The following is an 11,575-nucleotide window of genomic DNA, read 5'->3' on the forward strand; positions in this document are numbered from 1 at the left end:
AGCCACCGCCGCTCCAGAGCCAAGGAGCTGGCCACCAAGTCGGGACGGGCGCCACGCAGCCCCAGAAACAGTCCGGCGCGCGCGCCCCTGAGGAGCAGCCCTCGCGCTAGTCCCGTTCTGGGGAGCAGCGTTCCCGCCATGGCCACGCACCACCTGCGAGCTCTCACGCGAAGCCTCCACACAAGCCCAGTAAGAACCCCGCTCACTCCTTGCGGTCAGACAAGCAAGTGTCTTCCTCCCCGAGACGCCACGTTTGTTCGAAGTCGGAGTGTCAGTGATGTTTCTCAGTCAGAGCTAAGCGCCGGTTCCTCCCACACGCGTAAGAGCTCCATCAGCTCTGAGAGCAGCGAGTCGGTGGTTCAGACAAACGTGAGAAAGGCCGCGTCAGGCCGGAGAGCGTCGGTCCCCACGCGCCAGGACACATTCATCACAACCCGTGTCATACCCGCGTCCTCCGCCAGGCCCAAGTCATCATTGTTTGCTGTCCAGAATCTAACCTCGTCTAAAGCTTTGCATGTTTCTCCTAACACGCTCGAAGCATGGAGTGAACGTAGAGAAAAGCCCCGCCTTGATAATTCTGTGCGAAGAAAGCAACCATTGGCTCACAGGTCTAAATCGGCACACCCATCGGCAGCGTCTCAGTCAGATGCGCTCTTAGCTCATTTAAATGTGAAATATCCAGAGACACGGAGAGGTGCAACACACCCTGCTAGCGATCCAACAGGCAGAAGCAGAATTCCTGGCGTTTGTAGAGAGCATCGGCGCTCATCAGACTTGCATGTGAGTGCCAGTAGGCGCTCCAGTAGCAAAGCAGAGGTGCTGCCCTCTGCTCGGGCACACAGCTCACAATCAAGACTGGCTCGCAGGCGATGATGTTAAGGAGCCAGCAAGTGTAATGGTACTCGAGCAGCTATCAATGTTCTTGGTTCCTTCGTAAGGGCTGATACAATACAAAATCTAAGCCGAAAATCGCAATGCTCTTAAGCCCGGGTACGCACATCAGGATTTTTTCACAGGACAGGTGTTGCAGATTTGCAACAACCAAGTACCTAGACTTTACCTGTTACGAGAACTTAATTTGAGCCTGAGAGGGCTGTAATATAATAACAAGAATATCTGCAAGGCAGAAATCTTGTGTGGTCTCACAAAAAGTGAATAAAAACAGACATTCCCGGATGTGCGCCTCAGTGTTTCTGAAGAGAACTGGAGGCGGGAGCATTGTAAGATGATGGTGTCTCCGAGAAAATACTTGCTTTGGAAAATACGACTTACCATCTGGGAAAAAGACTTTTAAAAAATTGACATCAGTCAAGACATATGTTTAATTTACTGGTGCGTTTAATTTACTGGCCCGTCCTCGTTCATCAATCAAGGCACTTGTTTGATTGGCTACATTATGTTCACATCAGAGTTCACAGAGACATTGACTCACTCAGACCTCGGATTGGTCGGACCCAGTTATCAGGACAAATCCCCTCTCAACCTGCCTCAGACCAAAAGATCATCTTATCAGACATCGAAGATAGTCTGGCGTTTGACATCCTTTATGTGTGCACATAAGACGCGAACCCGTGTAGCCTTTTAAATGGCCGCAACACGCCCCTTCCAACTCCCACTGTTTGCGCCTGCGATCCAAGTACAGCCACATGAGCTCAGAGTAATGGCAGCCGTTCAAAAGCAGGGTTCCCCATATCATGAGCTGTTTTAGAGCATTTTGACCCCTCAAGATGCACAAACGATGGTGGTCTGTAGCAACAGAAGCAGTGACCAGAGGGAACTCTCTTCCACACGCCTACCCCATGAAAAACGTACATGACAAATACATTATGTCAGTGGCGGTCACCGGTTGGATTCCAATTGATTTTTACAAACAGCGACGGCACTGAATGAGTTAATAAATAAGGTATATTAAGAATATCTAAGATCTTTCGAAAGAAATTGGTCAGAAATGTAGATTCAAATGAAATCTTAACTTTGGTAATTATAGCCCTTTGCGTTAGACTCCTGAATGAGTGTTAAACAAATGAGTGTTTTATGACAAACTGTTTTTCTGTGTGTGTGTGTGTGTGTGTGTGTGTGTGTGTGTGTGTGTGTGTGTGTGTGTGTGTGTGTGTGTGTGTGTGTGTTTCATCCTGTCTCTATAGCGCTGAAACACTCCATTACACCTACCCCTGTCTTCTCCGCAAGGACCCGTCTTCATGTTGACTCCCCGGTTCCCTCCTCCCTTCCTGCCTCAAGACATCCTGTTCATCCCAGATGTGCTGCTGCTTTCCCCGCAGAGATGGACTTTTAAAAAGTAAAATACGGCTCTCATCCGACTCGCTTGCATGCAGCCTGGAGGAGGATGAAGAGAAATATGCGCTGCTTATTCTTACTCTTAATATTATTAAGTGAAGTCATTGACTGTGTCGTGTCCTACGTGGTCCCAACTTCCATCTGGTCTTGTTTATCAAGGCTGTGTTGTGAGTTACCATCGGCAGTATTTATTCCATTCATCTACTGTGTTGACTGTCCTTCCATTCAAGCCAAAATCTCCTTAAGTGAGATACGTCTTTGCAATCTTGCCTTCAGCTTAACCATGTGACCCCCGCGTCCCTGCCCCAAGTTTGTGTTTTACACAGCAATGCAGCCTTACTGACACTGTTATTCTCCTATAAGTCACGAGCTTGTTGTTATTTATCTCGGGGCTCCTTCATTAAACAAGCGTTCCAATCACATTTTGAAAATGTGTTTGGTTACGCTTCTGTGGCCTGACCCACAAACCTCTGAACTAGTTGTCTGCAAACAATCTTTTCTTGAACAGTGAGCCATAAAGTTTTCCACCTCAGGTAGAAAATCAATGAATAAATAAATACATCATTGTGATACATTATAAGGAAAATCTTAGATGCGCATTTTATTTTGCAGGCAGTTTGCAATCTGACATGCGCCATTGCTGGTAAAAGTCATGAAGGTTCTCCCACAATTTGCAATTCGTCAAAAGTTGTAGCAGAGTTGTTAAGTGCAAGCTTTCACTTTCCTGACTCCATTCATAAAGCTCCGTCGAGCAAATGTTGCTCATTTCTCGGCTGTATTTTATGTCCAGAGTCTCCCATCTGCCTTTTCTCCTGCCTCTGAACATCCAAGATGTTGCTTGATGTGCATTTAGAGGAGATGTGGTGTCACCATCTAGGTCAGGAAAAGTAACTTCACTTCCGTCCACTGAGAAGACGACTTGAGGCAAACAAGCAAGCCCTCTTGACATTTCATGTGTCGCAAATGTCCACAATTCACTTTCGCCATGTTAACAAGAACATTTCCGATGTTAATTAGGGATATTTGCAACAGATTTGTAGATATCTGTAGCTCGAGTTTGCGATTTAATAATGAATTTCCCTCAAGTCAAGCATCTCTCTGCATGTCCCTTTTCAGATAGAATGACCATTCAAAAGGATGTAGATATCTCAAATTGGAGTAAGATATCTAATAACTAAATGGGTGATATCTCTAATTCAGTTTTGAATAGCTCTATCTGTTGATTCAGTGGTAGAGGGGTTCTCTCCCAACAAACGTTGAGGGTTCGATCCCCGGCCAATGTGACCATGTCCAAGTGTCCTTGAGCAAGTTACTGAACTCCCCATTTGCTCCTAATGCTGCGTCATCACTTGGTAAATGAGGTAATCGTGCTTTGGTACCAAAGGTAGAAAAGCGCTATACAAGTGAAAGTCCATTTAGTAGTCACAATTACTTAATAGATATCTAGAATTAAAAAAAAAAAATACAACTGCGGTATTCCAAATGTGCTTTCAACTAGTCAGGGAGAAGTTACAGATATCTACAATTTTAATTCTGGATACTCAAACTCAATTTTTAAATGATGATTCCGCTTGCCATTCTATATATATGACATGCAATATTTTCCGTTCGAAGTGCTGAGCGAGCTGTGGACTGTTTTGCGGTCAAGTTTAGTGTTTCCCTGTTGCCCAGCATGTCTGACTTTTAAAATAAATACATGGAAGAAAATAGAAATGTTTCTTTGTTGACTGGAGCTCAGTTAGCATTGGCCTCAAAAATCTGAGAACAGATCACGAAATGCAGTAAAAGATAGACTAGACACACAGTAAATGTACATGTTGACACGTCACAATTATTCACCTGGGAATAACTGTTACAAAAAAAAACGAGTGCAAAGCCACTAGAGGCCACCTCCTGTTAATTTTCTTTTATTTGTGCCTTTTGTTTTTGTCTGCTGTTTGAGACTACTGTTTTTTTTTTCAACGTATCACTGGAGCTTATGAATTGTTTTTGTCATTTAATCCTGTAAATGAAGACCACGTGTTCCACTTCATCACATACAATAATTGCTATGCGAATGGTGTGATGGGTTTGTGTCAGAACTTTCACCCATGGGATTTTTTTCCCCCTCAACTACTGTACTGCCATCATTGCACTCAAATGATTTGAGAGATCAAATTGAGATTCTGGTAACTTCGAACTGAAATGGTCACCTAGAGTTGTAAAGAACAGAAGAATCAATCTGTTCAATTGCTTCTGAAGCACCAACACAAACTTGCAGTTCACCACATTTGTTTCCAGGTCACCACCCACTGGAGGAGGTGGCAAATGATTCATTTTCCAGAGCAACCAGGCTTTTTTTTTTTTTTTTAAATTGTAGATTGTCCCACATAAACACGTGAACCATCACTCCATTTGTTTTTGTTGCACTTGAAGATTTAGAGTAGCCTCCTTTAATATAACTTTGCAATACTGAAGTTTGAAGTCTCTTTTCCCCCCATGAAGTGGAAACTGCGCAGCACTGAATATACAGTAGTAGATTTGAATATTTTCACTTTTCACCACTTTGCTTTGGGTGTGTTTTTGCTGACAAAGCAATGACTGACGAAGTGAATGATCTCTATTTATATATGTTGAATCCATTGTGATCCTGATTACACACAAGAACGAAAGGCATGGGAAGCATTTTTAGGTACAATGGAAGGATATTTGCTTCGAGGGGGGACTTGGTTTTATTAATCTGTGCAACTTGTAGCTAAAAAGTGAAAATATTTGACAAGAGTGTTCGAACTTTTGAAGGCAAAATGGATTTGTTATTCTATTTAATTAAATCAACGTAATTTAATTTCTATTGTGGATTTTTTTAGCTGTATTTATGTGCTCTGGTTTCTGTATAAATAGCCCAAGTGCATCATGCGCACACTCCTGAAGTTTTGTTTGTAGTCCAGTCTGTTCATTCTCCTGCAAACCAGAATAAAGCAAACCAACACTGTACAGTGTTGTACACCAATTGAATTCTTTGTCAAGAGTCAGGATGTTTGTCATATGCACTGTAAACACTTAACAGTAGCACTGAGCAACAAAATTCTTTCTTTGTTAGTCTCCCTCCACTTTTAGAAATAATATAAAAGAGAAAAAAAATATTGATGAATGCTGTATAAGGGGAAAAAGGTGTGTGGGCAGGCGCTTAACAATTGTCCATCATTTACATTTACATACGTACAACATACATACATTTACAAAATACTTAATTACACATACCCAAAGTCTACATTGGTTCAAAAACAAAATATTTGTACTGTTACTGTACCTATTTAGACTACACCCTAAAAGTGATAGTACACTTCATTGTTGTATCAGAGTACACTTTTAGGGGACATAACTATTTGTAATCAAGCAAAGTATTTCTACTTAGTTGCATCCCCAAAACTAATGATGTACTTTGTTACTGTACTGAAGGAAAGTTTTTGGGGCAGGTAACTAAGTATTAGTACCATGTTACTGCATTGATATAGCTTATATTGTTTTAAGACTTTTCATACTTCGTTCGCCCCCCCCCCCAAAAAAAAGGTTTTGCACTTTGTTACTGAGTCTAATATGTTGACTATTGAAGGACGAAACCAAGTTCTCGTACCTCGTTACTTTGCTTTACAGGTAACAAAATATTTGAAAAGTGTTACGGTCATAATGTAGTCTAACGTTACTTCCCCTAAAAAGTAAGGAATACAGAAGTCGACTTCTTGTGGAGTAAAACATTTTTGTTACTTCTTCCCAATTGTAACAAACGATTCTGACTTAATCACTGTGCTGAAGTGTACGTAACTGTGGCATTTGTACTTCGTTACTTGCCACCGCTGCTCGGGTAAACAGCTATCCACGCACGTCCAGTAGAAATGTACTTTGTCTTCAGGATTGGCTGCTCGAACAGACGGCCCGCCCTCTTTTGCATTTAGGGGACGTGCTCGGACTGGAAGCTGGCTAAGAGTATTAGTACTTGTGGATTCATCCGTTGTTGACGTTCACGCCCAGTCGGCTTGAGCAATTTTTCAGGCGCCTGCAATGTCGCTGAAAATCGCGGCCACGTCGCTGACTCGCAGCCTCTGGAGCGGACGAAGTCGAAAACAATCCGCCAAAGTGAACCGCGCGTGCTGCGTCACGTTACTTGGCCACGATGGGACAAAGGAGCGAAGCAGTTGCTCCTCCGGCGGCTCCAGGGGGTCGAGTGGCGACGTGCAACCGTGCAGCGAAACGCTCCACGCGGCCACTGCGGCGGCGGCCGGACAGCGAGCCGAGGAGCCCGCGGGTGCGCCCGGTGTGACTGGCGCAAGGAGACGGGCGTCAACGTCTTCTGCCACCGCGGATCCCGTGGATCACAAGACCTACATGTGGGCTCGTTACGCTGATCTGAGACGGCTGGTTCACGGTCAGTAGAATAAGAAACTCGGTGACATATGAATAATCGTCCATCGCATCTCGAAATAACCTTCGTCTCTTCTGGTCTTGCCACTTGAACTCCTCGCGTAGCGTTTGATTTAGTGTTGTTGTTAAACCCTCTATGAAAAATAAAACCAGAACCGTCAGCAACTTCTCCCAGCACGGCAACTAGACTCTTATATGCGTTTTTGTTCGACAGCCGTGATATTCAGCTTCTGATCGTCACTGGCAAGTTAATGGACCCCACCAGTAGAACGATTGTCTTATTCATAGTATTTTTTCCCACTTCTGCATGACATTTCTGTACACTTTGGCACACTAGTAGTAGGACAACTAAATGTTAGTACTGCTAGTGGCAATACTAATGATACAATTCCGAATGGCTAACATCTCTTGCTTCATATCTAATAGCTTGCAGAAATGTCACACAATAACAGTAGTGGAGCAAACGTCACGAGTAAGGCACAATTGTTCTGCTGTTGCATTGAATGTTGAAAATTGGCCCATTACTATTTTCGCATTTTTGTCTTGTTCACATTCATACTTTTGATAAAAAAATATATATACATCACTAACCCATTATCTGCTCTTTCTTGGGTGCACTTTTTCAGTACTCTTCCCACCTCTGCTTACTTGTCACATTTTTTGTTCCTCTAAGGTGGATGTCAAATGTACTACTAATTTCATGCAACTGGTAGAATTGAGCACATGTCATTACTGCACACTAGGAGGACAATTTTGGCTACATTACTTGTGAGGCTAAACTGTGTGCTAGTTGACATTTGCGTGCTACTATAAATTTATAATGCGATCTATTATTTGTTTTCAAATCTTTAAATGGCCTCACTCCACTTCACCTCTCTGAGCTCCTCCACCCCTACACACCTGCCCAGTGCCTCAGGTCTGCAGAGCAGACACTATTAGAGGTACCAAGAACGAAATGGGGGCTCAGAGAGGATCGAGCCTTATCCTTTGCTGGTCCCTCTCCTTGTAATGACCTCCCACCGAACATTCGGCAAAAGCCCCATCGCTGCCCATCTTTAAAGCTCATCTCAAAACTCACTTCTATTCTTTGGCTTTTGACTCAGCATAACTCAGACTTGATTTTTTTGTTTTAGTGTTTTTGTGCTTTCTACTGTCTTTGTTATTTATTTGTTTTAGTATTGTATTTCTGATATTTGCTCCATGTACAGCACTTTGTAGACAGCGGTGGTTGTTTTAAAGTGCTCTATAAATACAGTAGAGCTGAGTTGTACTAGTAGCTTGCAGTTATGAACTAGTGCAGTTTTGATTCAATAGTAAAATGTAGTTGTCCTACTCGTGTCCAGCAATGTCATTCATATGACAAAAATATTCTACTCGTGTGTAATCGTCCACTAGTAGTGTATGGTTGTTTTGAATGAGGTTGAGCCGAAAGTAGCATTTAAGGCTGTCACCACAAGGTTGATTTTGTAGTCCTTCCATCAAACTCTTTTAATTCAACACATATGGCATCACCACTTGATTATAACTTGCTTATGAAACTCTCTCAATGATTTTTAAGAAAATGTTTTACTCATGTGAGCAAATCTTTGTGTTTAAGGGAAACATTTAATTTTTAAATCGGACAGAAAAGCCACATCAGGACAGAGGAAATTTCTGATCATTTTCTGTAAATTGCAATTTCATTCTAATTAATTCACCAAATACTTTTTAATAGATACAAAAATGTTATGTGTACATTAGAAAAAGTTAATCTAGTTATTTGATGTGAGCAATGGATAAACAATGAAAAAATATTTTGTAAAATACTGTCACTCAGTTTTCGTGGGAAAATCAGCTGAATTAATGGGACAAATACTCGAGGCCTCTTGATGATGTAAATGCTTGGAGGTATTTTGACTCTGGCTTTTGGATTATATTAAGAAGCCAAATGTGGTGGGTGCATGTCCAGCTGCACCCCCCAATGCCCTCAGCCACTCTCTCTCATATCACTCAGGGACACTTTGTAAACTCCTCATGTAATCTGTTTTCCTGTGCTCCTGTGCAAATACAAGACTGCAAATGCTGATTGTGCTGTTTCCCTATCTACATCAGGGGTGCCCGAGTCCGGTCCTCAAGAGGCCCTATCCAGAATGTTTGACGTTTTTCCTCCTCCAACACACTTGACTCGAATGATCAGCTCATCAGCAAGCTTTAGAGAAGTTTGATAATGATTCTGATCATTGAATCATGTATGTTGGAGGAGGGAAACACGTCAAACAGGCTGGATAGGGCCTCTCGAGAACCCGACTTGGGGCCCCCCTAATCTATAGGATGTTGTCTCTGTGATAAACAAAACTGAATCTAGAAGAGGGTGATGGAATCTCATTTAGCTGGATATGCCATAGATGAAATCTGTAGAGTCATTATGCAACTTCCTGCCATTTTGCCAGTCTCTCCAAATTGAAGTCAGCCGGGTTTGCCGCTAAGCTACTTTGACTTCCTATTTCTTTTGCAAGTTTCAACATTTTGCGGTGATTGAAAGTACTTATTTTACGATTACTGTACTTTTCTTCTTGTGTTAGTTCAGGCTTGGGCTTCTTGAATGACGATGAAACTGAGTGCAAACATCACAAGATTGAAACAAAATTGTAAACCATTTTTAATGGATCATCATAGGAATGTGGAGGTGGACAAGCACTGGTAGACAATTTGGACAAACTGCACTTTTTGTTGCTGTAAATTAATATACAATCTATATTTGTTATAGCTTGTACATGGCATTTGTTTTTCTTTTCGTTCCTCTTAATGTTTACAGTACTTGCAATTTCCCCAGTTGTAATGTTTGCTTCCTTCAGTCACTACTTGTTCAGTTCTGTTTAAAAAAATACTTAGGGCTGCATTAAAATGTCTGAAATAATTATTTCAAAAATCTTCTTCTTTTCCCTTGAAATGGGAGAGTATTGCCTGTTGAGCGACTGAAATTCCAAGGATTTGGACATTAAAAGTTAAATCTCCGTGAATCAATTCTTAAATTAGTTGTCGACTAATCAATGAACTGTTGCACCTCTACTTATTTCCCTTTCTCGGTCAGAGCTAATTCCACCCGGCGCGTGCAAGTCCCTCAACTCGTCGGCCATCTACGCCAACAATGAGGTCAGCTTGGCTGAAGTGGACATCTACGGCTTTGACTACGACTACACGCTGGCTCTGTATTCCAATGCGCTCAACACGATGATTTACAACACAGCCAGGGATTTTCTCATTGAGCACTTCAAGGTTTGTGCCAGTTTGAAGTCGGGATATTAGAAATGCCATGTTACACAAACCTATTCAAATTTTCCATTTTGTCCTCCTGGTCCACAGTACCCCGAGGGAATCCTCAGCTATGATTACATTCCCAACTTTGCAGCTCGGGGGCTTCACTATGATATCCAAAAGGTAAATGAACTTCAAGTTCCTTGAGTCAGCATCGTGAGGTGAAACTACTTTTCCCCTTTTAGGGCCTCCTGATGAAGATAGACGCCTTCCATTACATCCAGCCAGGAACAGTATACAGGTGAAAAATTATTTGCTGTTGCTGTGTTGCACATGCAGGGCGTACCACGAGTTACTACACAGTTCATCTTTTTAAAATCCCATTTTGGGAATCAGCCGGGCAGATGTGAGACCATCATCTTTTGACAGTTTAGACCGGGGGTCGGCAACCTGCGGCTCTTTTGCGCCGCCCAAGCGGCTCCCTGGAGCTTTTTTTTCCAAAAATGTTTGAAAATAGAAAAAGATGGGAGAGGGAAATATATTTTAATTTGGTTTCTCTAGGAGGACAAACATGACACAAACATTCTTAACGTTTTCCAATGCTGTAAAAATGTGTACAATAAGTATTACATTTCTACATTTCTGTCAACAAAGATTTGCGTCACAGCCTGCGACACACATTTTTATTAGTAGGGTGGGGTACCAGACAGGTAGGTGGCTGTTATTTAAAAAAAAAAAAACGGAGTTTCATGGACAATTCACCGAGGGTACTGGCAGAGAATGGGAATCTGGAGGGCAGAGAGGAGCATTTTTAAACGGTACACGTGAGCAACGATAGTTAACACGCTGCAAAAGTGCGTCAGGTGCCTTGGCATGCGTGTGTGCGGTAACAGGTCGATTTTGGGAGGCTGGTTGATCGAATAGTGGATCTTCGGTCAAAAAATGTTGGGCACCCCTGCTCTACAGGATGCACTGCAGGGAAAAAAAACATTTAATCATGAAGGCTCATTGTGTATTCAGTGTTTTTCAAACCCTGTGCCGACATTGTCAGGTGTGCCGCAGGAAAATATCCAATTTGTATGCCTGTGCGGTCTATCGCCCAGAAAGTAATCGTGTAGTACCCTTCCATACCGCTAGGGAGCAGCAACAGCTAGCCAATTGCCTTGTGTTTAGACGAGAGACAAGCGAATTTGTGACGCATGAATGCAGGACGACGGTGAAACAATAAATATGAAAGATGAGAAAATACATTTTCTTTGTGTTCATTTGATTCCAATTCAAGCTGTTATAACGTCATTCTTAAATGTTGAAAATGGTTCTAGTAACAACATAACATGTTAATTGTTAAAATTAGCGGGTTTTTTTTTTCTTCACATTTTCAGCTAGTGGTGTGCCGCGAGATTTTTTCAATGAAAGAAGTGTGCCTTGGCTCAAAAAAGTTTGAAAAACACTGGTGTATTTGTAGCCAACTTAGTCATTTTGATTGGAGGCTAATATAGCTACATACAGCATGTTTCGTTCATTGTAAGGTTTTTAATTTTTTGCAGCTCCAGACTTGTGTTTTTTGTTTTTTTTTTTTTTTGGTCCAATATGGCTCTTTCAACATTTTGGACACACACACACACACACACACACGCACCAGCACCAC

The 11,575-nt window shown here is 42.2% G+C and overlaps 2 protein-coding genes across 3 annotated transcripts in view; both read left to right on the plus strand.

Annotated features, from left to right (window-relative positions):
• LOC109512966 (protein bicaudal D homolog 2) overlaps positions 1-5,289 on the plus strand; it is a 30,886-nt gene extending 25,597 nt beyond the window's left edge. For both annotated transcript variants that reach the window (XM_019865102.1, XM_019865103.1), the window contains exons 10-11: positions 25-189; positions 2,145-5,289. In XM_019865102.1, coding sequence (XP_019720661.1) covers positions 25-189; positions 2,145-2,150 — 171 coding nt within the window. In that variant the 3' untranslated portion in view covers positions 2,151-5,289. The remainder of the gene's footprint in view (positions 1-24; positions 190-2,144) is intronic.
• Positions 5,290-6,233: 944 nt separating this feature from the next.
• nt5dc2 (5'-nucleotidase domain containing 2) overlaps positions 6,234-11,575 on the plus strand; it is a 15,986-nt gene continuing 10,644 nt past the window's right edge. Inside the window, exons 1-4 of the mRNA XM_019865189.1 lie at positions 6,234-6,697; positions 9,764-9,948; positions 10,036-10,110; positions 10,173-10,228. Coding sequence (XP_019720748.1) covers positions 6,334-6,697; positions 9,764-9,948; positions 10,036-10,110; positions 10,173-10,228 — 680 coding nt within the window. The 5' untranslated portion in view covers positions 6,234-6,333. The remainder of the gene's footprint in view (positions 6,698-9,763; positions 9,949-10,035; positions 10,111-10,172; positions 10,229-11,575) is intronic.

The sequence above is a fragment of the Hippocampus comes genome, unplaced genomic scaffold, assembly GCF_001891065.2.
Source record: "Hippocampus comes isolate QL1 unplaced genomic scaffold, H_comes_QL1_v1.1 scaffold124, whole genome shotgun sequence".
NCBI classification, from domain to species: Eukaryota; Metazoa; Chordata; class Actinopteri; order Syngnathiformes; family Syngnathidae; genus Hippocampus; species Hippocampus comes.